Here is a 27,532-nt window from a genome sequence, read left to right as displayed (position 1 = left end):
TAACATGACCAATAAAATTTATTAAACATTATATTTACAAGTATTTACATATCCTTCCATAGATTAATATTAAAATAGACAATATACAATTTAAGAATTTTCATTCAAAGGCATTTTGTTGGAAAAAATAGGCTCTATTATGAGACCACCATATAAGAGCAAAAGGTTTTTTTTTTGTTTTACACAAAAATATTTTCAGTATAGTAAGTCATAGGTATGGCATTACAACAGCAGACTAATATGAAATATGATTTTGTAAATATTACAATTGCTTAGGTATCAGTTTGAAGTGAAGGAGTTAAGAGTTCTGTGAAGCATGCAATACAGTTCAGTTTCAATCCTTTTACAGGTATGTTGATGAGACAAGCAGCTAAATCAAACACATGCCATACGAAAAAGAACTGCCAACCAGGAACACACTACACTTAATAAAAACTACAACTTTGGTCCAATAAAACATTAGACAAAAACAGTTTTACGGTTAAAATATCTACTTTATACAGGTTTGAACATTAATTACAAGACTATTTACATTTGCACAATATGTATAAAATAAATTATTTAAAAATGAAGACAATATTACATCTTTTTCCAAAAAGAAAACTGTACAGTAATTTACAAAATATAATAAGATTAATAGAATATTTTTCTCCAAGTCTTACGTTTTCTTCCACAGGCTTTTTCATCATTTTTCTGTGGGAGTTCAACTGTTATTGAAGCTTCATAATACAAAGCTCTGTAGCAGATTTTAAGTATCACTTGTTTTTTGGTGGCTGTTTTAATTGTTAACAGCTTCCAGCGCTGTTAACTCACCACGTTTTGTCATCTTTTTCAGCAACGAGCTCTAAATCTATAGGCAATTTTTAAATACAGATAATGGCATTTACTGGGAAACCAACTTTAAAATGAGCATCCATCTTCTGTGTTTGAACAAGAGCCCATGCCACACTTCTCTGAAGGAACACCTGAATTATTGAGAAAGGTAGTATTCCACAGAATTAAGTGCTCTGTCTGAAAAGAAGAATACTTTTGTGTATCACTGCACCTCAGTCTCTAGTTGTCCAAGGTAAAGGGTGAGCCAGAAGATGCTAGTTGTCATATTGGTGTCAGTTCAAAGTCATCATTAACATCAACAAGAGGAACATAAAACTCCTGAATTTCATAAATGCTGATAGATTTGTATGTAGCAGGGTCCAGTTCTTGTAGTTTCAGCTGCCACTCCAGTCTCTGTACCGCATTTAAAGCTGCTGCTTCGTGCTGCTGCCTCATCAAAAGGCACGTCTATTTTAAAATTAAGAAAAAGTTATTCAGTATTTGAAAAAAATATCGCAACAAGTTTGAAAATAGTAAAAATATCTATGGGCCACTCGTGGTAGTAAGTAATATCCTCCAGTATGTATTCAGAAATTTGCAGATTATTCCATTGAACTATATAGCAACAAAGGTTAGTTTTTTATACTGCCAGACCCTCCTTTGTGTTGCACTTAAAACTGCTACAACAGCCTATGGTATTGCATACAAATCTACTATTTTTTCATCTGTTTATTAATCTCATCTCTGTAGTGACATTAGAGTGGAAAGACAGTAGTATACCTTTAATTTGTCAAACTTATCATCAACGTCCTGTAACCATGACATAAATTGTCTTGCATTAAATCGATCCCTCACTGATGTTTTGCTGTCATCAGCCTGTAATAAAAAAAAAAAAAAATATTCAAACTGTAAGTTATTTGATGATTCAGTCTTAAACATACTTTAAAACAGAAAATCTACTTTGTAGGACCTTCGTAAAGAATGCCACAGATGGAAAAATAAACTGAGTCAAAGTATGAAGATATATATGAGCATATATGTTGACCACCACTTCTACTGTGAGCCAGCTGCTCACTAAAAAGGGATATTTTCAGATTCCCTCAAGCTATTTACTGTACCCGGTTTTTGAAACGTAGAGTAGGAGGCTTAAAGGTTTATACCTTAAAGTCTCAATGAGTACAAGGCAGATCCGTCCACAAAATTGCTCTCTGTTGTCTTTAAAATTCAGTAACAAATTAAATTAATATTCCTTCAGGAAAAGCCAAAGAAATTAATTAAGGAAAACTTAAGTAGCATAACTTGACTAGCTGCACAAGTATTCAAAAGCAAAAATTTAAAAAAAAATCCAACCAAATCCAGATTAAAAAAAGCAAGCAGACATGTTTTAATGCACTGCTCAATGAAATAATTACTTTCTAATAAAAAACACGAACTATTTAATAAGAATCTGGAATGTTACATCTGCCCATTGTGAGAAACGATATCATCTATGGATATTCCTAATGCCAGACTATTCCAATTTAACATTTAAATAATAATTGCTAAACAGAATAAGCTGCTGTTACTTTTTTAGGAAAAAAAAAAAGACAACATTGTAGGAAATTGTACACTATAGCAATGGGCAAAAACAGCAAAAAAAACTTGGTAAGATTGAAATATCTAGAAAAGAGCTGAGAGTTCAGGTATCAAGGACAGCTGAACAGGCTGGTTCTAGAAAGAGCCCTCAACACCACTGATCTTGCACCCTGAGCTGTGACCAACTGCCCGGTCACCAGAAATTTGGGCCTTTTTCCTCCCCACCTTTGGGTTGGCCCATAGGTCTGCAAAAGAATGAACAGTTCTCCAGGTCTCCCCGTCACATGCAGCCATAAAGGGAAACCTCCAAAGACCCAGACCTCCCATAAAAGCACTTCTGAGATGGTCATTTTCCTGCAAAATAAACTGGATCTTTGCTTACAAATCTTCCCCAGCTATTTGCTCAAATACAAGAAAAGTTTCATCAAAAAGGTTTCTTCATTGTGAAAGAAAATGAAGAGCTGCTGGCACATTGACAGGAAAGGGGCAGAATGCATCACAAGGGAATGGTTTCTCATGCAGCTACATTATTCCCATGAAGGAAATTTAAATCAAAGCATCAAGTTGGTAGTTTAAAGCATGGATTTCAATGGAAATTAAAAAAAAAAAAAAATGTAATACTTCGCTGAACATTATGAGCAGTATTATCTCTAAGAAAAATTACCACAGACTGAAACACAAAGCTATTGAGGCCATGAGGGGGAAGGAGAGGCATTTTACTAGTACTATTGTTACTATATATAAAATAACAGTCAAAAAAGCTGCAGTACTTAGCAGAGGGGACAGGACCACAACCACTTATCTCCCCCCAAAAAAAGATTCATTTTGTTTCACAGAATTCAAATATAGAATCAGCTTTTTAAAATCAATTGTCAAATGCTAACTATAAAAATGTAGTTATATCCATAACTCAGATGTAGCTCAAGTTTCTAAAAGAAAAATCTCATTTTTGCCCTATCAGTTATATTTACTAAGGAAATGACTATTTAAAAATTTGTCAGTACAAAGCTTAAAATGGGAAGACAACACAATCATCATAAAACTGCTGTCTCCTGCTCAATCACCTTGTTTAGCGCAGCTTTAGTTCTTTAAAGATGGGGAAAAATGTACCAACAGACTGAGGAAACACTGGAAACTACAGTAATGCTATAAGGCACTCCAGGACTAAAGTTGAATTCCACATATGTCGGAAATATAGGTGTTTCATTTTAAAATGCCCAGCATCAACACTTTTATTACATCTACAATATCAAATTTCTCCCTTGCATTATGTGCTCCTCACAGTCACTGAAACGGGTTCTGAATGCCGTTTCCATTTTTACTAGTTAGCAGACCTGTTCACAAAATACCAACGCGGTGAAATTATGTTCCCTCAGATACAGCTGCAGCAAACCTCTAAGTAGTAGTACATAAAAAGTACACAGATTATGAAATATGCTGCTCATTTTGTGTTTTAATCAGGAGCTACATACCAACATTGAACATGTAAATAATATGGAGCTTGAAGTGATTTTGAATTAAAAAAATAATCTAATCTGGTAATGTTCCACATTTCACTGTTGGTCATCTGTTTTTTATGGAACAGTTCTAATTATGGGCTTTTATAGAGAAAGGAAAAGCATTATGTGAGTATCTCCACAAAACATTTCCAAATCTCATCACTTCACACACAGCTGCATTCTGATTTTCTGGACTAGTGATGAAAATGATCTTATATTCTGATAATTTATTTTTGTTGTTTAAGCTTTATTTGTAAGCTTCAAAAATATATTCTGTTTATGAATGAGATTTGATTTCAGAAAAACCAGCAATGTTCTAATTTTATCCTTCTCATCCTTTCTGGAGGTGAAAGGAAACCAGACACAGTAAAAAAAGAAAAACAGTGCAGATATACCCATATCCTCTCGTTATTGTACACCCAAATGAGGCCTAATCAAAGTAACAATCTATAATGTGCAAAATCTGAATTCCACACAAATCAACAACAATCTCAATATGGGAATAGAGTTCTCTTCAGACACTCCCTTTTGAGTCAGGCTAGAAAGACCTTTTTGTCTGAAATTCTGAAATCCACCTCTTTACCTGAGCATCCAGAGGCACATTATAAACCTCAGCATCCAGCAGAACAGTGCAGGCACTGAATGGTAGTGTTTGATTAGCTAGCGTCCTCGCTGCTCGATAGTGAACACGTAGAACCTCTTGTTCGTTAGAGACAATAAGCTTTTCCTAATTGAAAAATATATCAACATATAAATATACATCTGGTAAATTAAGCATTTCAGTTTGATTAATAAAAACGTGTCTTCATTTAAACATTTCTTTTTAGCGCTGATACTTTTGAACAGTCCAAGAAATGGGCTGTTGGAAGGAGGAGCAGTTGTTCATCTCATCAAATCCAAAATTTCAATTTAATGATGCAAAGAGTGTTATCTGAATGTCAGAACTGAAAACACCTTCTCTCCCCACGCCCCCATCCCCAACTGTTGGCTGAATGTCATACCCAGATTTTCCACTTACTGCTACTGAGGGAAGTTCTAGTTAATGAAGAAGGTGAAAGATAAAAGGTGTAAGGAGCACAGCACTGGGATATAGGTTTATGAGTCTCAGCTGTGTGAAATATTTTATTTTATACAACATGAAGAAAATGCATAAATCCATAGCTGGACAAAGATTCTTTCTTGAATTGAGCCAAGAAAATATAGCTTACTTGGCCAAAATTGACTTATAGTTTTGTAAAGTGGATTTGATTTGAAGAACAGTCTATTTGAGCAAAATACCTAAAAATATGCACAATTTTATAAGACATAAAAGAATGTATGTGTGTGTTTACTGCTCTGCTACATAATGACCCTAATTTTTATCAAAAGAAAAGAAAGTGGGTTATAAAAGCTTGGAAAACAGAAAAAGTAGCATCTTTGCTTTGGTTACAACTAATTTCTTTTCAGTCAGAACTTGAGCCACACTTACATTCTTTGTGCTTCGTATTTTACCCCTATATATTTTATACATACCACTTCATATTTTATCCCTACACTGAAATACCAAATTCAAGTAAAACTCCTCCCTCAATTGGTTTGTTAAGCCACATTGAAATCAACTTATTAAAAAAAAAAAAAACCTTAGCACATCAGGTTTTAATGAGCCAGCTGCTTGTACAACTGTGTGGAAACCTTTAACATACATTCTGTGTCCATAAGCAACCTGGCTCAGAATACTGCCAAGACATCTAAATCTTGGCTGCCAAGGAAAAAGGTTTGGGCAACATAAAAATAAAGAATACTCTTAAACCAGGAATATTTTCTCAATTCCGATGTTCAAATTCAGTGAAGCATACAGATGTAGCTCTAACATAATTTTAGGCAGTTTTTGCAAGCAGAATACTGCAAATATTTAGTGTCAGAGCCATGTGTATTCTACCAACACAAGATATATTCTTGCTTCAATTATTTTAATTCAGTCAATTTGGTTCTGAAGTTTACAACCACTATTAGCTTTCAAACCTAGAGGCCATAGCTTTCTTCTCACTCATCACTGCCCCTGGGAAAAATCTGGGCCACATCTTAGAGCAATTAACAGGAAAAAACTGCTGTCTTATTGACTCAAGTTTTCTGCTAACAGGTATCCAAACCATTTTTTTGGTATTTACAAGTTTCTGCAATTCCTAAATTTGGAGGGAAGGCAGATTACTTCTAAAGCACTGTTGAACTGAGCAAAATGTAGTCTATCCACTGAAAAAGAAAAAAAAACCTAAAGCTTGAAGCTGGAAGATAAACCAAGAAACTACTGTAGTCTTACCCTTTCAATACTGTGCTGTAAACGTAGTTTCATCCTTACTACCTCCTGCTGTTTAAACAGTTCCTTAAGTGGGTCCGACAGTGACGGAGGTGGTGTAATCTGTGGAAAAAAGTTTTATAAATAGTATAGTGAATATGTATTTAACATATGTTTAACACTGGCTGTATGATTCGAGCATTTCTTTAAAAAAACATAAGCAAGGTGTTTTTTAGGAAAAACACGAGAGTTTTGTACATTCCATTAATTATGTGACTTCAATCTATTTACCATGAAAGGTTTTAAGGATTCTTTGCCATTAAATTAATAAACCCAGCTGAAATGAGATTTCAGATTGTTTAGTGGTTTTAACCATTGTCAGCATACCCTAGCTATTCATTAAAAGGTCTATACATGAGATGATAGTAAAAATACAACTTGCTTTCAGTTTCAGACTTCAGAGCACAACTGTTCGAGAAGTTCAAAACTGCCTAGCCAAATATAAGAGCACAGTAAGAAAAATAAGAATATTGCTAAAAAAACCAAGTCATTTGATACATCCATACTGTGTCACTGGCATTTTATATGGCACAAAAAATAATCTACTATATTCCTAACCTTACAGTCATGCAGAATACAGGCAAGCACAAAGAGTACACTTAAAGCCCTAGGCAGTGGTTTGGAAAAGAGTCTCCTCCTGTCTGTTATTCAAATATTTTTTTTTAAAAGCCTAAAAAAAAAATAAAAATACTTGAGTGAGCTATCACCACTGTTATTGATTGGCTATACTCTAATCATTTTACATTTTTAGTCAGTTATAGTAAACAACCATCCTGACTGTATGACAAACACTGAAAAGGCACCTGGAGCCCTCATGGCAATTGCAGAAATCAGATGTTTCTTGAGAAGGAACTAACAAACATCTCAGAGAGTTAAGGCTCCACCCAAAGTTTGGTTTCCCTATGCAAGTTCTGCCTGGCAGTTCAGCATGGTTTCTAACAACTGCTAGATGTTAAGAACATTGATATTTTGACTCATTAAAAGTAAACAAAATACTGCTTACTACCATTGATACTTAGAAAGCACAGCTAAAATGCATACCTACAGGTATTGTATTCTACCTTGCACCTAACACAAACACATAAAAATAATTCTATTCAACAATATGGGTCCTACAACTTATAAGAAATAACATATACATTATGAAAATATGGACACATTGCATTACTAGTATCAATTCCGCTCCTATACATTCCAATAACAAAGTGATTTATCTAACAATAATTGAATAATTTTTGGTATGTTGGAAAATTATTTCAGAACAATTTTTTCCCCCAACTGGAAGTTAGCCAGTGTCTTTGGAATTAAAGAACATATTGAATAACTAATTGTGGTGCATTCCTTAAGTTACTACTTGATATGACATTCAACTCCTTCACATTTCAGACTGCTAAGCAAGATACACTTCTCTCAATGAAAACGATTTGGCTCCCAAACCAGTCAGTGATGTTAATGGCATATGCCATTTTGTGTAACATATCAGTATTAAAAACAAACACACAAAAAAACCCTCAAACCACAAACACCTACTGCAGTAATAATCTGTCTAAATCATAATGGATTTCAGCATGTTTAAATTCAGGCTGAGACAGACTGCAGATTACTTTTGCCTGGAAACTTTGCATTCAGGGCACAGTACAGAAGTGCTATCATAGTCTTCCATAAAATAAGACAAGATACTTGAAGATCTTTTGGAATTTAGTAAAATTAATTAAATAAAAGCTTGATCTCTCAAAAATCTCTGTGCTTTTGTTAACAGAGAAACACACAGCATAAGCAGCAAGATAAACAATCTGTCTATAAATATTATTTGAGTTAATGCAGCTAAATTATCCAGAAAGGAAAATTTCAGAGCTGGTGAGCACCCATATCACCTGAACTATTTCAAATATTGTTATAAAATGGCATTCATTTAATCTTATAGATCATTTAATTTTGCAACAGAAATAAGAATCAACACCATAGTAAACAACTGGAAAGGACTTCATTATCTGGAGAGTGAACTTGCCAGGACTTTTTTTTTTTATACGTAGACGATAACTCTGCTTCTGTGAAGCTGCTATTACACCGCAGCTTTTACGAAGCGTCTCTTTCAGCCCCTAGAACTGCTTTACTAGACCCCGCTTTTGCCGACCAGCCACATCCAGGTTTTCATCACCCAGCGCAGCAGCGCGGCGGGACAGGCGCCTTCCGAGCAGCAGGGGGCGCCCTGACGCTGCGGGCGGGACCTGCGGCCTCCGCCGGCAGGGGCGGGATGTGAGGGGCCGGGGGACACCCTCAGGATGGGGGACACCCCGCCCCGGGGTGGGGTCTGCCGACCCCGGCGGGCCCCCCGAGCGCCCCCCGGAGCCACGCTGCGCCAGAACTGGTCGCTGACAGGTCGGAAGGCCTCTGCACACCCTCGTGGCAGCCTCACGGTGTGCGCTGCAACAGCCAGAGGAGCCTCTCCGATCTTCCACTCAGAGACGGCGAGTAAAGAGACCGCAAAAAGCGCGTATGAAAACCACGAACATGTATGTCGGACTTGCAAGGATGGAGCATGAAACCGAATGCCACAAGGAAAAGGTGACTTCAGTTTCTTATATAACCAAAACAACTTTGGTAAGTACCAGACTCCATCCAGAAGAGAGGGAACCAAGGGACCTGCCTTCTCGAGCCTTCTGTAATCCCCGTCTGAGAAACTATCCAGAAACCTGACCAGAACCCAGCCTTTCCCCTCTGCTCCACTTCACTAGAAGGCAGCCATCAAACAGGTTTGCTCAGTAGTCGCCAAGGTTCAAGACATACCCTCACCATCTCCAAGACATAAAATCAATTAAGAATGTCTCTTGCATGCCTTGTGTCCTTCTTAACAACTACAAGAACACCAGCTCTTCACTCTGTAGACCTCCAATCCTCATTTTTGCCCATTACAAAAAAGAACAACACTAACTCAGATTCACACACGCACAAAATTTCCACAATTACTTTCACACATCCCTGTCTATCTCCCCTCACCCATGCCATCCAAATCAACTGGCCTGCTCTATTGCTATAATATTTCACACGTTTGGTAAGCAAGTTTTGGGTAACACCACTAAAATAATCTGTAGGCACTTAAGTTTTTGCAGCAATGCCAGAAAGACCAGACAGAATCCCTTTTACTAGAAACCTCTGCTAGATAGCCATTGGAAGCTGGAAATGAATCATATTGCTATCTCTTCTCAGGAGGCAATACAGATAAAGATGACTGAACATGGCAGAACTACTGGTGTAGCTATGTTGCCTCTTAGATTGCTAAATACAATTTAAATTTATTGTGATAGAAGATTCAGATTGGTTTCCTTCAGTTTTAAACTGATCCAGTATCTCCCATCTTACTTTTTGTATTTGCATTGGTGAAATGGAAACCACAATTCATACATAACTATTCTTACAGCCTTAGGTGATACGGGGTCATAAATTCCAGTACATAAACAGGGCTCTGGAAATCAAGCTTAATCGCACCATCTCCTGGTTCCCACCTACAGTATGTTTGAAGTTCATCAGATAAACTATAGCGTGTCTTAAAATTCCAATGCAGAGAACAGTATGTTATACAAACTATTCTGAGTCTCAGAGTGTCAGAGCTAAATAGATTGTCTTCACATAGACCTCCACACAATGATATCTAAAATCCAGGAACAATTTAAGAAAGATATCTACTTTCCCATAGCCTATGCAAATTAATGAGATAAAAATCAGATTGAGAATCATTAAAGAATCAAAGGAAGAATTTAAAATCCTATCCCAACAGAAAGGTCATTTTAGAGTTGCATCTTAAATTATACATTATGTGTATAACAACACATACATTTTACTAATATTCCACAATTGTAGAGAGACTAAACATAGCCCTTATGTTTGCACTGGTGAACAATGTGTACAATATACAAACACTCATTTCTGAACATGAAATGATCTCTGATTTAGCAACACTCCTTTTAATGGTATTTGTAGTGGTAACTATTATGATTCTGATTTTTACTGGTGAAAAAATATAATTATTAAATTGTGTACACAAGCAAGCTCTGCAGAGAAGTTAAACTTGAACTACTACTAATTTAATCATATCCTTTACTTTGTGGAAAGAAATGAGGATTTTTATCAAAGTTGTGTGCTTACACAAATGACAGTAATTGAACAAACAATTTAGTTGCATTGTAGATAATTTTTCAGAAAAACAAAATGCTTAAAACATCTCCCTCTTCAGATGAAAACTCATGCCACTTTCTTACACTTTACATCTAATGAAAATAAACACCAATTTCCTAATAATTTATTTTGGCTTCTCAGCATTTTTCTGTCTTTTGCTCCTAACAGCCTGCAATGAAAAGCTCCACCTGTTCTTTCTACAACTGGAGAACATTAATAGTGTCACAAAAGCATATACAAAACAAGTAACAGTTTAAAACTGAGTTACGGAAGCAACTCAGATCTTAATGAGATAAAAATCAACAACTGTAATTCTTCAAGTATGTATTCAAATTTTTTATTCACTTTAAGAATTTTTTTTTCAACAACTCATTAAAAGCCATAAGAATGGGGAGCACATGTTCGCCTCTGATATTTATTGAACCTAAGTTACCAAAGAATTTTCACTATCCCACTACCTAAATTTATCTTCATGAACTGCAGAGTCCCTGTTATACACAGCAAGAGAGACAAGAAGAAAGCAAGAGCAATGCTTTCGTATCAGGTCAATAACTCTCCTTTTCTTCAAGTGCCTACACACATTGCCATTTATGCCAGTGAAATGAATTCTATTGCCCAAGTAGAAGATGAGCCAGGGTAAAATATATGCCGTGCTTCTCCATTTTCCACACATGCCAAATTAAGCACTGAAGTGTGATGCCAAAGCAGTGAGTTGTAGCTTGGAAACAGTATGTACTTGACTAGCAGCTGCTATATAAAAAAAATACCTCTGTTTCTGGTGATGAAGATATATGATAGAAGCTGTAACAGTTACTGAGAAAGATTTCTAGACTGGGGACGGCTGACAGCCTGGTACATCGTAGCAAAGCTTACTATACATCTTAGTCCACTTCGGACCAAGTAAACTGGTCATCTTACCCACATATTCCTCAGACTATAATTGATCTATTTATTTCAAAGAACTGTGGTCACCATCAAGTAAGAGGGAACTTAACATTAGAGGATACATGTATTAATTCTCTTGGGCAGACATAGGGGAAAAATGAGAGGAAACACCTTATATGGGAATTAGGACTACCTCTGTAATGAAGCAAACATATTTTAAAATTTAGTTTTATACATGAAATTAGTCTTAATTTCTCAATCAAAAGAATCTTCAGCTCTATTGGAAAAAGCTAAGGCGACATCTCAAGTAGAGGCAAGTTATCTTAAATGAGTCCACATAATTAGTCCATTCAAATACAGAGGCTGAAGGCTGGATGCTTGGCTTGTGCATGTGAAATGCCATATACACAAACAGTTTGGTTTAGTAGGCATTTTTGCCATTCAAGGGTTAAGATATTCTCCCTATTCCTCCTAAACTCAGACTTTTCCTAACTTGACACATCTTAAGCAATGGACATACAATCACATACCACTTAATTCTGACATTACCAAGCTCAGCCTATTTCAGCTATTACGAAACTTAACTTAAACCATTCAAACAGGTTTAAGCTAATACATTTTATCTCAGGACGAGAGCAGTTTAAGTGGATCAGATAACGGGGGGGAAAAATAGAAAAGCTCCTTCTACTCCCAGGATTAACAGTCCTTCAGAAAAGCCTCAATGCACAATGTTTCAGGTCTCCCCTATCCCCCCACGTAGAACAATAAGCACAGAATGAATTGTGCTAAGGAGCACAGAAAGGAAGCACAATTCAAGTGCTACCGTGATCATGCTGACTTCAAAACAGAGACCAGCAGTGACCATGTTATTGTGAGCCCCCCTGAGGGGCACATCCACAGCAAACAGGAATACTAACTGCACTTAAGCCAATTATTTAGTGCTAAGAGTTAGGCTACGGTTGGACTTGATGACCCTGAGGGTCTCTTCCAACCAAAATGATTCTACACTATTTTATGATCCTATGTTCTGCATTGCACGGACCTCCTTCACAGCTGTCATCAGGAACATACCCACGACAGACTATGGATAGCTTAAAACTGAACAAGTGTCCCTGAACTATGGATATTCTTCAGTGAAAAGGATTTCCCACTATTAAATAAAATTCAGAACGCTGACTTGATGGATTACAAAAGCCGGGACACAGCAGGTTATATCTGCTGCTCTTAAATGTATTAAGAAGGAACTGAGATAGCAAGCAGGCACTTTCCTACTTAAAACATCTGGAGACAGACTTAATATTTTGAAGTACCGCACATCCACTCCCCTTCCAAATGAAACAGCTTTGAATAATTAGTTTAAACCAAATTACTGCCAGCAGAAATTTGGAGAAGCTCTCAACAACCAACTTCACTCTTGAAAGGGTAGTAGTAAATACTTTTGAATATAATATTTGTCTACTTTGAAATATGATATTTGTGTGCCTTTTACAGGTGTCATACATGATGGTTTGTCTCATAATGCCTGTTTATATTTCCACTGAATGGGGCTTTCAAATATGACACTACTGGTCAATATTAACTTGATGTATGTTAATTTACTATTTTCAGCACAAGTATTCATAAGCAAGTTAGGAAAAATATGAAAGTTAGAAAAATAAACCCAAAACATGAGTTTCATTGTACTGTATATTTAAAGATCGTGTTACTTACAGTTGGGATGCATATCTTGCTCAAAGGATTGCCATCCAGCAGGTATGAGCCATTGAAGGTCACGTATTCATCATAATATTGAGGTGCCTGAGGAATAACACTGCACAGTAGTTTACGCTTCTCTTCTATTTTTTTTCTTATGTGCAAGTATTCAAAATACGGGTTTGCTCTCTCCGAACTGTATGGCTGAATCTCTTCAAGTTTCAAAGAATCAACAATAGCTGCCAGCGACTGCTGGGTTTTCTCCTTAGCTTGCAGTAAAGAAGGGTTTGCTTGCACAGGCTGAGGCACACGCGACACCTTTCTTTTACGTGGATGATGTATCTGAGCATCATCCTCTTCAGTTAATCTAATCCTTGCTTTCAGAGATGCTGACGATTCAGACTCTTTTTCTGATGTTTGCATGCAGCCAACAGGATTCTGCTTACCCTGGTTAGCAAGTATATTTGCTCTGTTCCTCGTAATTCTTTGAGGTACTTCTTGCTGTTCCATTTTCTGATCCTCAGAATTTTCATCTTCTAGTTTAACTATCTGGCTGTATTTATGCACCTCTTCCTGTGTAACCTGTTGTGAACTGTTTTCCAAATTAGATAAAGAGGAGTACTGTGGTGGATCAGCTGTCAACACATTTTCTCTGTCTACAGTGCAGGGTTTTTTATTAGCTGATTCGTTCACAATTCCCTTTGACACTCCTGAACTTAGTTCACTGAGATCAACATCTGTTTTATTATCAACAACATGCACCAAACCAAACTTTTCTTGTTGGGCTTTTTCATTTCTAATGTCTGAAGTTTCTGCTGTGTTACTATCCATTTCACTCTGAGCATTCTTACAAACAAGTTTACTGAATGTGTACGAATTTATATTTAATTGTGAACTGCTATCACCTTCAGGAATATCTTTTTCTAATGGCACCACAGGTAAATCATTCACCCTTTCATAACACTGTGAAATATCCTTCACAGAGCTCTCAGAATATACAGCAATGTGTGCATCAGCCTTCTTAATGTTTGAAGGGTAGAAAGCATTTTCTAGCTCACTGGTATTAGTAGCATCTGTATCCAAAGTAGTTGCAGTTTGAACTAGATTTTGTTGTACAAATGACAGATCTTGACTGCTAATGCCTGGTAAGGAAATGTGCTTAGACACATCTGGGAGTGGCTGGACAGCTAAAGAACAAGGCGATTGTGAAGGCAAAACCAATGTAGACTCTTGAGAACTGGAACATCCCTTGATTTCAGCATGCTGAGGCAAAAATTCAGATACTTGTTGCTCTTTTATTGTCCCATTTTCAGAATTATGCATTGTTATAACACTGTTATTATCTTGCTCTGATACAACATACCCTGAGCTGTTAAACTCATTGTTTAATGAATTAAGTCTTTCAAAAGGCACATCCCATGGTTTGGTTTGCTGACTTACACCACTTTGACTACATGGCTCTAAATGTGTATTACAGTCTTCTGAAAGACTCATCTGAGAAGTATTTTTAATGGTACTTGTACCCATTGTTGCCTGCTTGTTGCTAGCAGCCCCGGTCAGAGATGATGTGAAGTTTGACTGCAAACCAGACATACCACTTTGAAAATCTCTTTCCATCATGCTACACGGTAATTCTGGTTTAGGAGAAGTGCTAGCATAAGTCTGAACGGACGGAAGAGCATTCTGATTATTTTCTTCTGCTACTCGAGGCAGTTTGCTGTGTTCAGAAACAGCAGCAGGCATACTGCATCTTCGGACCTCTACAACAGGTCTAGGTTCATTTAAAACCAGTTTAACATCTTCAACAGATGCTGATCTAATGTACGCTGGTGGAAGCCTGTTTGCAAAAGGTGGCTTAATGCGATCTGGCAACTCAGCAAGACCATCAGTCTCTTTTTCAAGAAGGGCTGGTGATTTAGCACTTGCCAAAAACGGCGATTGTGAAAAAGACATTTGGGAATCAGAACCTTCTAGCATGAAGTCTGAGTCATATTCAGCCACAGGCCTTGGAGTTGTTACTGTGGTATGGCAAGAATCCTCAGAGCTTGCAACTGAAACCATGGACACTGACCTGGAGCTCAGACCTGTCTTTTCACTTTCTGATCTGGGGGATCTATTGAAATTATCTAAAACCAAGGAAGGCTTTATAACATTGACACTTCTCGCATCTACTGATTGCGATCTATTGCTTGTAGCATCTTTTAGCTGTTTTTCCTTCATGCAAACATCTGGCAACTCTGAGCTTTTTGAACGAATCAGTTCTTTGCTTTTTGCATCAGCTAATGAGTGTTTTGGTTTTTCTTTCATCTTGTTAAGTTCTAAACAAGTGCGGTTTCTTAAACGTTCCTTCTCTTTCTGTTTTATTTTTTCTTTATGTTTTCTATGCCACTGCTCTATTTCCAGATCTTTAAGGCTAAGCATTCTTTCAAAACTAGTTTGCATTAAATCATCATTGACTAATCTTTTCTCTTTAGGTCGAGCATCCTTTGGTGCAGGAGCTGGTTTAGGCTTAAGTTTCTCCTGTTCGAGTTTTAGTTTAGGTAAACTACTTTGATGCGGTTTATCTTTATGCTTGTCTCTCTCCTTGTATCGGTCTATATCTTTATCTTTTTTATCTTTCTCTCTACCATCTGGAGTTTTCAATAACTCATCCTTTGTTTTTTCTTTCAAAGATGACAGTTTGTCATGCACTGTTTTATTACTTTCTGTAATATTGCATCTCCTATCCTCTTGCATGTGTTTTGAGTTTGCCAATGTCGAGATCTCCTTGTCTTTGGATTTGTCTTTTTTTTCAAGTTCCTTTTCTTTTGTTCTATTTTTTTCTGATTTAGTATATTCAGATTCTTTTTCAAATTGTTTGGCTTTTCTTTCAGTAGAGTGTTTTTCTTTGCTTTCAGACCAATGTCTGTCTTTATCAGCCTTTTCCTTTTCATGCTTCTTATCAGTTTTTTCTTTATTTCTTTCTTTATCATCAAGCTTTTTAAGAGTACCTGTGCTTTTTATTTTATCATTTTCCTTATGGCATCTTTCTGCTTGCTGGAAACTGGGCTTCTCCTTTAATTTCTCTATATTTTCATTTACTTCTGCTTTTTCTTTCTCTGTCTTGTATTCATGTTTTACCTTTTTATCTTTTTCTCCACTTCTTCTTTCTGTCTTTTCAACATCTTTTTCTTTGGCTGAGGTTCGCTTTTCAGTCTTTTCCTTATTTTCCTTTAAATTCTTTTCCTGCTTTTCAGTATCTGTTTCTTTTTCTATCAAATGAATGCTGGCTCCCTCATCTTTAACACCAAAACAGAACAATTCAATTTCTTTATCTGCAAGCATAATTTCTTTTTCTTCTTTTGTATCTTTTATTTTTTCATCCTTGAGAAACTTCTCGTTTTCCTTTTTGTTCTTCTCTTTCTCCTCTTTAGCATTTCTCTCTTTCTGGAACTGTCTCTCCTTAACTAACTTATCTTCTTTTGCCACAGCTTTTTCTAGCTTTGATTTTCTGTCTGAAGACAGAGATTCATGTTCTATATTTAATAACATATCTTCATTTTCATCACTTTTGAAAAAGTTCTCTTTCCAAAATTCTCTGTCAAACTCAATACTTCTTTGAACTTCTTTAACATCTTTATGTTTATGTTTTTCTTTTTCCCCATCCTGTTCCTTTTTATGCTTGTCCTTTTCTTTTTCTTTGTGCCTTAATTTATGCTTTTTAAGTGTTTTACCTTCCTTGTCAATCTTTCTTAGAGTATACTCTGAATTCTCAAATGTTGAGCTATTATCTTCCTCTTTAATTTTAGGACTAGATTTTTCACCAAATTCTAAGTGAAAATCTTTCTGATGGTGTTTGCTTTTTTCTCTGTGCTTGCAAGATTTGCCACTAGAACTTTCTACTAGATATTCAGGATCAGTGTTGTGATCATACCGAACTACTTCAGATTGCAATGATATTTCAGAACCTCCTGGCGATAAACAAGTTTTGGTGTTTTCTTGCTTTAATGGTGTTGACTGCTTTTCACTTAATCCACAGGGATGCTTTGGAGATTTGCCAGCAGTAATATGAAATAGTTGTAAAGAAGAATCTTCTTTTGGGGTGAAAGACTTCTTAAAGCTTTCTTCCTCTCTAGTTTTATCTAATGAATCTAACCCGGAAGTAGTTATATTTGTTACTCTAGCATTTTCTTTTTCTTGCTTTAGTTCTTGATTCTCTTTATTTTTGCTCTGATTTTTAACTTTCCTTTTAACTTTGCCCTTTTGCTTGTGTTCATTTGCAACCATATATTCTTTCTTCGCTCTTACATCAGAATTTGAAGTCTCTGAAATCGAGCAAGGAGAGACTATCTTCTTGTCCTGAAGAATTTCTTCATCTGAACTTTCAGAGCTTGAATACAGAACTCTAGATGGTTTCTGCTTTTTGCTTTTAAATGATTTTGAAAAGACGACTTTTTCTTGTTTCACAAATAAGCTGTTCTTGTCAACTTCAGTCTCATCCTCTTTCCTTAGGTCTTTTCTAAGAATATGTCTGTCATCAATCATTTTTTTCATTTCATCTTCGTCATCATCTTTAAACTCATACTCATCAAGAGCAGATGGAAGTGGTACCTTACTAGGGACCATTTGTTTACTGTCATTGGCTACAGAGTCCTTTTCTGCTTCTGAATCAACATTCCCCTCTACACTAGAAGGATTTACAGATGGAGCTTCTTCAGAATCTAGAATGAGAAAACCAAAAATTAGTTGAATACTGATGGGACATTGTTCACACATTAGCTCAGGACAAAATAGTTCAGTTCAGCAGTCATACTGCTGGAAATTAAACAAGACTGGACCCAGTATTGACCCCTGAGGTACACTGCTAGTTTCTGGCCTCCAACTAAACTTTGTGACATTGATCACCACTCTCTGGGGCTGGCTATTCAGCCAGTTTTCAATCCACCTAATTTATTTTATTCAAAAATCTGAATTCCTGAAGATTCTGTGAAAGCAGAACAAAAACCTCCTGCGTGGCACTCAAACAACTTACTTATGGTCAAGAATCTTTTGCTTCCAAGGAGAAAATAGTTCTTTCTGTGCCCCAAGAGGTGATACCTGCTCCTGAATCTGCAGTAATACAGAAGGGGCCAGGAATTCCTGCCTCCACATAAGCAACTCTCTGGTCACCTTCACAAACAAGGGATTCCAACACTTGCAGGAACTTTACTGAGTAGGTGTTAACTAAGTTATACACCCATGTGAGATGCTAACTCTCAATTCATCTACTAAGGATGTGAAATAAGTGATTTTGGGGATATTTTCCCCCAGGAAGACCTCTCAGAAACCACTTTGTATCATAATAAATATGGAATCTTTCTCTCTTTCTCTGGTAAAACCACCATTCCACGGTAGGTTTGGTTTGGAGAGTGGAAAGGGTTTATTAGAGAGCAAGAGAAGAAAAAAACAGTTAGAGTAAACATTTCAGGTAACTAGATTCAATCGAAAGATTCAAAAACTACCTCTAAAACTAGAAGTGGAAAACAACCTTAGCAATAGCAATTGCTATCTGCAGCAAATCATAATAGCCAACACCTTGCAAAAGATTAAAACCACTACAGGAGAACTGATGCACTTGAAGTATGCAATTAAATGCTTACTTTTACCTGAGCAACTGTCCTCATCATCAGAGATGGGCACCTCCCTTTTCAATAGCATTTCCAACTCTTCAGTTTCAGCAACATCAACAGGTCTCTCTCCATGCTTATTGGCTTGAAATGGATTTCCACCATGTCGAAGCAACAGCTTCACAATCTGCAGCATAAAATAAATGCATTTTTTAGGTTTTCCACAATGTTATTTGACCAGCACAAAAACCTTCCACTGCACACCAAGCTCTCTATTCCTCTGCACTTGATTCACCTCCTTGCTCCAAATTTTATAGCACTTAACTTTAAGGAACAGGAAAGGTTTTCCAAGTAGCACTACTATTGGTTTCCACAGCATTTCAGAAAAGGCCTGACAGAGATCCAAGTATCTCACTGGAAGAACAAACTACCCCCATCTGCAACTGAATACAATCCAGCAAAATCAGCTATTTCCCCAGCATCAAGGGCAAAATGTTGTTGAAGTTACAATGATACCAAGGCAACTGCATTTTCAGGACAGCATCCAGTATGGGCTCCTTTTTCATTGCCCTACATGCAAAGAATGGGGAAATATAGCAGACAGTCGACATGTTAATATGAAATTTCAGAATTTTTACAGCACATAATGCTAGTGAGATGGTCACAGATATGTACACTGACTGAGACCAGACAAGCAAGAGGTACTGTCCTCCAAAAGTCCACTACAATTGTATGCAAGTTCAATCTAAAGACCCACTGTTGTTTAGATATTCATGAGAAACAGTTCCTAAACAACTAATAAAAATTTCACAGTCAGATTATCACCATTAAATTCTCTAGCCTTTCCAGAACATCCTTTCAAACTGAACATCTGCTTTGGAAGGTATACTTGATTTAAGGATTTTTTTTTTTTTTCTTTATACAACAGAACACACACATAGTAATGAAAGAAAAGAGAGATAAAGGGAGAGCAGAGTAACTTCTGCATCTAGTTTGCAGAAAACAAGAACAAATCCAGAAATTAATGTAAAACACCTACATGCTTCATTTATCTTCTCTGCTAAGTCATTACTGGTAGATGTTTAAAAAAACATTAAGAATATATATACATCAGTGCTCTATTTCAAAGTCCATAAATAAATATATAAAAATAAATGTAGGATATTTACCTTTAAATATTTTTGTATAGCTATAAGCCCACAGTATACTGTTTGGAGACATTTTTGAGAATTGTATGCAGTTGAAGTCTCTCAAAGTCATTAAAATGTTTATTTATTAAAATAGCAAAAGTGAAACTTTTAAATATTTACCAAAACAGGTTCTAGTGGAAAATATCTGGCAATAGAAGTAGGATAAAAAACCAAGATGAAACAAAGAAAGCCAAAGCAACTTCAAGATGCCTCCAAAACAGCAGAAGCAGAACTGTAAAACCATATGACAGCAATCAGGACAGTTAGGATTTGTTCTAAAGACTGAACACAGCTTATTTATTCCTCTCCCATTCTCTCAGCACACTCACATTTCTATGCCCACTACTAGCAGAATCATGAAGAGGTGTATCGTCATCCAAGCCCTGGGTGTTCACGTCGGCTCCTGCTGCTATCAGGACTTTAGCAACATCGTAGTAACCAACATTACAAGCTTCGTGCAGTGGCGTCCAGCCTACAGTGAAGAATGTTAAGTACATTTGAAAGGTCAACGATTTATGTTTGTTTTTTTCTCCTGTGCTGGAAATCTCTATTGCCTTGAAATATTTCAAAATACACTCACACACAGTAGTTGGCAGGACAGTAATGCCATCCATCTGATGAATAACACATGCTTTATCAACTTTAAAATTCATGACAACTTACAAATTTTACTGTGATTAAATTGAACACAGAAATCACTGATGAAATACTATCAGGCAAAATCTGTCACAAAATCCCCAGGCTAACCATGTTAGAAATTCTTCAACTTGTGAGCATAGGTAACATTGTTCTATATGGAAGCAGTTTGAAAACCACACTATTGGAAAGAATAAGTATGGCAAATTATCATAACCAGTACTCCTTTAGAGCAACTGAACATACACCGGGAATCACTAAGATCATTCAGCAGATATTAGTCTAGATAGCAAGCTATTACTAAATATTGGCATAGAACTTATTCCTGATACCTCCTAGAATATTAGTCATTTTTAGCAATTTTGATTTTCAAATTGATAATTTGAAGTTCAATGCTCATTTTGTGTAGCAGAGCATCAACTGAAGATGGTGATCAACCCCCACACACTATATTCATTACCTCAATCTCCTCACCCCAACTTGATGTCTTCTACTTCATCGTTGCTCTGAACTTTTAGCCTGCTGTCGATGCCTTCTTAAAGCCCAGTTCTAGGAAGACATTCAGCTTTTGTTTCCAACATAACCAGTGCAAGTCCAGAAGAGTTTATTCACTTGAACACTGTGTCTAATCAGTAATGGTCTTCTACATCCATTAAGAGATACAAGAAACCCCTAATTTATCTAATGCCTCAGTAAGGTAATTCCTCACTTTCATCTCTCACTCAACTTCACACCTACTACTTATTTAAATAAATAAAATGCTAAAGAAAAGAAAAAAAAGAAAAGAAAAAATATTCTACCTTGATTCTACCTTATTCTACAGCAAAACACTTCTTTCAAATCTTCATATACTGGATTTCCTCTCCAGTCATCATTTAGGTCATTCACTTTGAAGACTGCCTGGCTACCACCTCCTTCTTTCCATTTTCTTGTTGTTTGCCTTTCAGCCACCCACAATGATGACACTCTTGTATGCTCAGCCCTCTGATCCCTGTTGTCTTTCCTCTTATTAATTCTCTCCATAATTCACTCCTCTCCATGTTTCACTGCTTTGCTTTTCTACCCTATCACAATGTCCAGCCTGCCAACTCCAGTCCTGGCTTGCTCTCAACATCCGTTTCCTTTACTCTCGTTCTCACACAGCAGATACCACTTTGGCAGATATCCCATGAGCAGGGTTACTTCCTCCATTACAAATTCATTTTCTGCTCCTTTAGTTCTGCCAAATTCTTAACTAAAAATCTCCAATTCTCTAAACTTCACTGCATCCTAAATTATTCTCTTTCTCCACTTATGACTCACTACTCAAATCCTCCTCCCGTTCATGATTTCTTCCTCTCCACGGGGTTCTGAAGCTCAGCCACCTCTGCTTCTTGCTTTGGATTACCAATGGAAAAGTAATTCTAAACTTGATCCCCAACACCTCCTCCAGAGTCCTGAATGAGGTCTTTAATGACTTGCTCACAGTTGATTCTCAGAATCAGGTCTCAGCCATTCTCCTCATCCTTTCATCCACCTGTAAAATTTGTTTTAAAATTTGCTTTAAAATACATCTGTATTAGGCCAGTCTGGGATGAAGCTACAGAGTTAACTTCATAACAGCCCATACAGTGCTGTGCATTTGGGACTAAAACAGCATTCATAACACTCCAGTGTTTTGGCTACTGCTGAACAATGCTTGCACAGTATCAGGGCTTTCTCCCTCCCGCTGGGCAAAAGGCTGGGAGGGGACATAGCCAGGACAGCTGACTCAGACTGACCAAAGGTATATTCTACACCATATGCCATGGTCAGCAATAAAAGCTCAGGGAAATGAGAAGGAAGGAGCGATATTCGTAGTTATGGCATTTGTCTTCCTAAGCAACCACAACACCTGCTGACACCCTATTTCTCAGGAAGTGGCTGGACATTTTCCTGCTGATAGGAAGTAGTGAATGAATTCCTCTTTTTCCTTTGCTTGCACATGCAGCTTTCACTTTATTATTAAACAGTCTTTAACTCAACTCACAAGAGCTTTTCCCCATCTTATTTTCTTCCCCTGCCCTGTTGAGAAGATGGTGTAAGAGAGCAGCTGGGTGGGCATCTGGCAGCCAGCCAAGGTTAACCCACAACTTCTCTCAAAGTGTTTCTATTCTCCCTGTGATTTCCATGCCTCTGTCCTTCCCTGAACCTCTCCTTTTCTAAAATTGCTCCTGTCAACAAACTCATCTCCTCTCTCAGCTTCTCTGAAGATCTCACAGGGTTCTTCTGCTTCTTTTCTTTTCTTCTTCTACATGCCAGTCCTGGGCAGCCTGATCATCAAACACAAATTCAGCAACCCTCTGTAACCCAAGAAATTACTGATTCTTACCTAAAATCAAGGTTTTAGTCCATCTCATTAATATCTTATCTTCATGTCAAGTTTGAGCTGGCAACTAACCGTACCATATAGTTTTTGATTTCTCCCACTGGGGCCTCTCATCCATTCCCACTGAGAATATCATTCTCGCTATAATCATTCACACCCATAAACCACGCCTCTTCAGCAAGCTTTGATGTAGGTCTAGTTAAAATTCTCACTCAGACCTTTATTATATTTTTGCTTCTATTATGCAATGCCTCTAAAAACTTGAAACTGCTAGTGCTGCCATGTAATTACACTACTGAGGAATCTCAGTATTATCTTTATTCCCTTGGGATGCCAGCAGTTCCCCACAAATTTTGTCACCTTTTCTTCAGTATTACCCTTCACATTGAGAGCACAGTCTTCTTGGAAAAAAAAAGAAGCAACAAGGCCCTTTCTTATATTTACTTCCTCACTTTCCCATGATTCACTTCTACTGTGGATGCAAAAAAGCCAGAGTTTAGAGCTAATGTTAAGAGGAAGAGTATTAGGAGTAGTTAGTTATGCTGTTAAACATCTACTGAATTCTTTTTATAGATGTCTCTTAAATCTCAACCCCACAACAATGTCTGTACCTCACCCAACCCCTTTATCCTCTGATTTAGCCTTCCTTTCATTCCGCTTTATCCCTCATTACCCCAACCTCCTTCTATGCACTAAATCTCTATCCAGTACCCCAGCTCCTATGTCTTATGCCCTCTTACACTGGCTGAGGAGAAAACAGCAAGTACTTTGGCATATCTCGGTATGTAAATGCATTTAATTTGGTGCCTGGCCAATCCACAACTGGTAGCTACTGAACTCAAAACTGCAGGTTCTATCTTCTGCAAAAGCACTACTTTGAGGATCTCATATTTACTCTGCTGGAGATTTTTTACTAGAACATGTAGAAACATAACTACTGTGAGACTATCAAAACAGGCAAAAATTTGCCAGAAAACTTCAGTCTTATAGACAAAAAGACTATGAAGAAAGATACCAAATGATACTAAAATATGGTACAAGTTACAACTTACCTTAAAGTTCATCCATCGGTGCTGAAATCACAGCAAATACTGACATACCAAAACTATCATTAATCTAGCAGGACCAGATGACAAGTGCAAGCTATACTACACTCATCTGCATTGGTGCATACCAGCTATCCCAGTAACAAGTCAATGTACATTAACGTTTTACCACCTTCACTGTTACTAAACTTTGCACCTCCTCACATAGCCTACAATCCCCTTATCTATTGCTGACTTCGCCTAGTATAATTCTACAAAGTTCTGTAACTGTGCACACATTTTTGTAAATACTTAGAATGCAAAGGCCTTTGCTACAACTGAAACCTCCAGGTATTAGTATACTGTTCTAATAACATACTATGTACCATAGTGTCCCAGTACTATCACTGCCATCAGAAATAAAAAATGTGACTTGAGAATTTCTAATAAGTTTAAAGTTATCTTATTCATTTGCATTTGGCATGAGCTGCAATTAAACCTTTGATAACAACTTCAACATTAAATTTGAATTTGTGCACTTAAAAGAATATGTATTAACTTACCTGCAAAATCTTTTACATTCACATTTGCACCTAAACTGATTAGCTCCTTAACCTGTTTAACATCCCCTCGAATTGCTGCCATATGTAGAGGAGTTTCCCCTCGTTCATTTCTCTTGTTAACTTTGTCTTTTTGTCTTGAAGAAGAGTTTGGAGTTTTCTTTTGTGCTGGTGTTGTTTGTAAGGGATGATTTAAGTTGGAATCTACAAGAAAAGTTTTTAAACAGTCACTGTAAATTATTTATTACTATTTTACTTCACCTAATTTTAACACTTGCATTCAAAGATGACAATAATCAAGTGAATAATTATATTTAAGTAAAGCATGTATTTGACACTTCACATGTACCAACACCATGTCTATTTGCAATGTGCAAAGTGTGTTTTGCAAAATCTCACTATTTTTAAAGTAGGTTCCAATGACAAATGAAGTCTATCCAAACTACAAGGTTCACATACTCTGGTATGAATTGTGCTGAAACAAAAGAAAGCATCACCATGCATCTACTCTGTATCCCCTTCCTCCAGCACAATTCCACTATATTTTTATGTAGTGGGATGTCAGTCTAAGGAATTACTGTCTATGTATTGTACTCCATGCACTCCCTCAGCAGTGCCAACATAAATGTTTTGGGGTGAACTGGATAGTAAAGACTAAGTACACCTGGACCAAGGACAATTTGAAGTTCTGAATTAAAAACCAAGGTGTCTCCTCTTTCCCATTAAGTCTTAAGGAAATTATCCAGTTTCCTTCTAACTTACAAACCTGCTCCAAATTGAGACAATGAGATAGTACTTAAACTTCACAAAAAACAGTTAACATTTCAGTTTTTAGATAACACGTGGAACAGGGTTTGAGAGGGAAAAAGAATCAAAGAAAGAAAAGAGATTTTCAGGTTTTACAGCTATCATAATGCAGACTTTGCATGCAAATAGAGAAGGTCAAGATTCTTCATCACATTACTTGTCAATGAAAATTATGAATAATTTAAAAACTCAATAAAAATCAAGGACTGCTGAAAAGCATCAGCGTTCAAAATATTCTGATTGGGACGGAATTAAACAGGCATGAGGAAGAAAACTGTTAACTTTGTAAGATCACCTGGACTGTTGTCTCTTGCTGTCATCTGCATGAGAAGTGCCATCTGTTTGCGCTCTGACAGAGGATAACCAAAAAGAATGCTAACTGGTGTTGATTTCTTATTTCCAGCATCCTTCTTCATTTTCTTTTTCTCCGGACCTTCCTTCTCTGGAAATGTTAACATTGAAAAGCTCAAACTGCTGTTCCATTAAAACATTTTTCTAGAAATAAAAACACCCTTTTAAGGTATGTGAACCAGTGATTGGTGTCAGGTGATGAAAACCAGAAATTGCATCTTTAATTTACTGCATTTGCATTACTTTTGGTTACCCATTCTAATCACATGAGGATAATAAGCTACTGAGTTAAAGTACTTAAAGCTGTAAGAAGGGTTACTAGAAGTTCTAAAAGATGAAAAACCTGTTTCACAGCAGGAAGACTGTCCATGTCACAACTTTAATTTTCAGAGAATCAAGTCAGGTGCCTAAAAAATTCTGTAAGATCAGCTACTCAACTTTCAGCCTTGAATATAGATCCAAGACTGTGCTCTATTCTACTTCTCTGAAGACACCATGTTAAAAAACAGGAAAAGACTTTTCAATACTGGTATTTGTTAGGTAATTGGATAAAAGATTGTTTCTCTCAAATTCAGCCTTTTACTTCACTTTAGAGAAACAACTTCTCCAATATTCATATCCTTCAAAAACATACAGTTATTTTATATATAACTTCTTCCTTTTTATCAAAATTTACAGAAGTTGTTTAAAATTTCATGTCCCAGTTTTAAACCAGGAGTTCAAATGATCATTTCTAAAGTTACTGAGTATCTACAAACTCTCACAGATCTTCAGATCGGTTAAATGTGCTCTGAAATCAGACTTTTTAATACCCAAATAATTTCAAAACTAGAATTTTGTTTGTGTAATTTGAAAACTTCGGTCTACAGCTTCCAACCTTTTCAGAAGATCTTCCTTTGTTTCTCTGTATAAAGGTCTTATAAACCAAACACAGGCATTATGTTAAAATATGACAGAAAACAATTGATTTTTGATTAAGGGACTTTGACTAAATAACTTTTAACTCGAGCAGTAACTAATGACCTTAATATCAAACAAGTACAAACTCTCAATGCATCAAATTTCTTTTGGTACAACTGTTTTCCAAAGATCACCCTACCTGGTGATTATTGTTTAACTGTATTTTCTAGAGACATATTAGTTGCATTAATATGTAGTGAAGACCATTAATTTCTTTTAATTATCTCACCTTTCCAGGCAACTGCTCTTTTTCTGTCTTAACGAGTTCTTATCAAATTCAACATTTTACATCTTGTAGGCAGCTTATATTACTTATATCTTAGATCTACAATGTCCACCTTTTTCCTCTGAGCTCCCAAGACTTTTTCCTCCAAGCTCCTAAGACTACAACTTGATTATAAACACACTGTACATAAAAAGATGGCTCAAGGAACCTTAGTCACCAATTAGGTGATTGGGAATTAAAATTTTTGAAAGAGTTAAAAAACAATTCCAACCACCACTGTCAAGAAGGAATGGTCTGAAGAACATTCCAACTGACTCAGCCAACAGAAACACCACCTCCAAACTCTGAGCAAATAATTACGTTGGTTTCCTTCCCTAAAAGCCCAGGTTTTCCAGAGATCCTGTTCACTCTACTGCATGTTCTCCTTTTGGAAGCCTCCCTACTATCTACTCAAAGGGTCTCTAACAGTTGGACAGGACTCTGGATTCTATGGCCACAGATAATCCCAGTTCACGCTCCAGGCTGGATAACTGAAGGCAAAGACAGAGTTCAGTAAGGATGTCTATTGCCTGCTGCTTCTCCTCTGTGGCTGGATGATGCGCTAACTCGCATAAAACAAGCAAAAACACAAAACAAAGCTGAGATTTAAAAATTACAAGAAATATGTAATAAATGAAAGCAAGGCAGGGGAAATATGTTGGACTGCTTAACTGGACTTGGCCATACTAAAATGCTGGAATTCGGCTGGGAATTGGTTGAGGCTTGGTTGGGGATTTTAACTATCAGTTAAACAAGCCTGGTTGCCAGACTGATATCTTTAGCTCTTTGTATAATAAGTTATTTCATCTTATTCTTACTATGACCTATTACCACCTG

General features: G+C 36.7%; 1 protein-coding gene across 4 annotated transcripts in view; it reads right to left on the bottom strand.

Annotated features, from left to right (window-relative positions):
• Positions 1–27,532, bottom strand: part of ANKRD12 (ankyrin repeat domain 12) — a 64,243-nt gene continuing 36,711 nt past the window's right edge. For 3 of the 4 annotated variants that reach the window (XM_065830570.2, XM_071804243.1, XM_065830572.2), the window contains 9 exons: positions 25,415–25,561; positions 24,316–24,516; positions 20,074–20,216; positions 18,588–18,741; positions 12,988–17,669; positions 6,184–6,282; positions 4,471–4,614; positions 1,594–1,689; positions 1–1,281 (listed from right to left, as the gene is read on the bottom strand). In XM_065830570.2, coding sequence (XP_065686642.1) covers positions 1,096–1,281; positions 1,594–1,689; positions 4,471–4,614; positions 6,184–6,282; positions 12,988–17,669; positions 18,588–18,741; positions 20,074–20,216; positions 24,316–24,516; positions 25,415–25,561 — 5,852 coding nt within the window. In that variant the 3' untranslated portion in view covers positions 1–1,095. The remainder of the gene's footprint in view (positions 1,282–1,593; positions 1,690–4,470; positions 4,615–6,183; positions 6,283–12,987; positions 17,670–18,587; positions 18,742–20,073; positions 20,217–24,315; positions 24,517–25,414; positions 25,562–27,532) is intronic. The other variant, XM_065830571.2, reaches the window with a different exon arrangement.

Source organism: Patagioenas fasciata, chromosome 2 (genome assembly GCF_037038585.1).
Source record: "Patagioenas fasciata isolate bPatFas1 chromosome 2, bPatFas1.hap1, whole genome shotgun sequence".
In the NCBI taxonomy this organism is placed as follows: domain Eukaryota; kingdom Metazoa; phylum Chordata; class Aves; order Columbiformes; family Columbidae; genus Patagioenas; species Patagioenas fasciata.
This window is presented reverse-complemented; position numbering and strand designations above follow the sequence as displayed.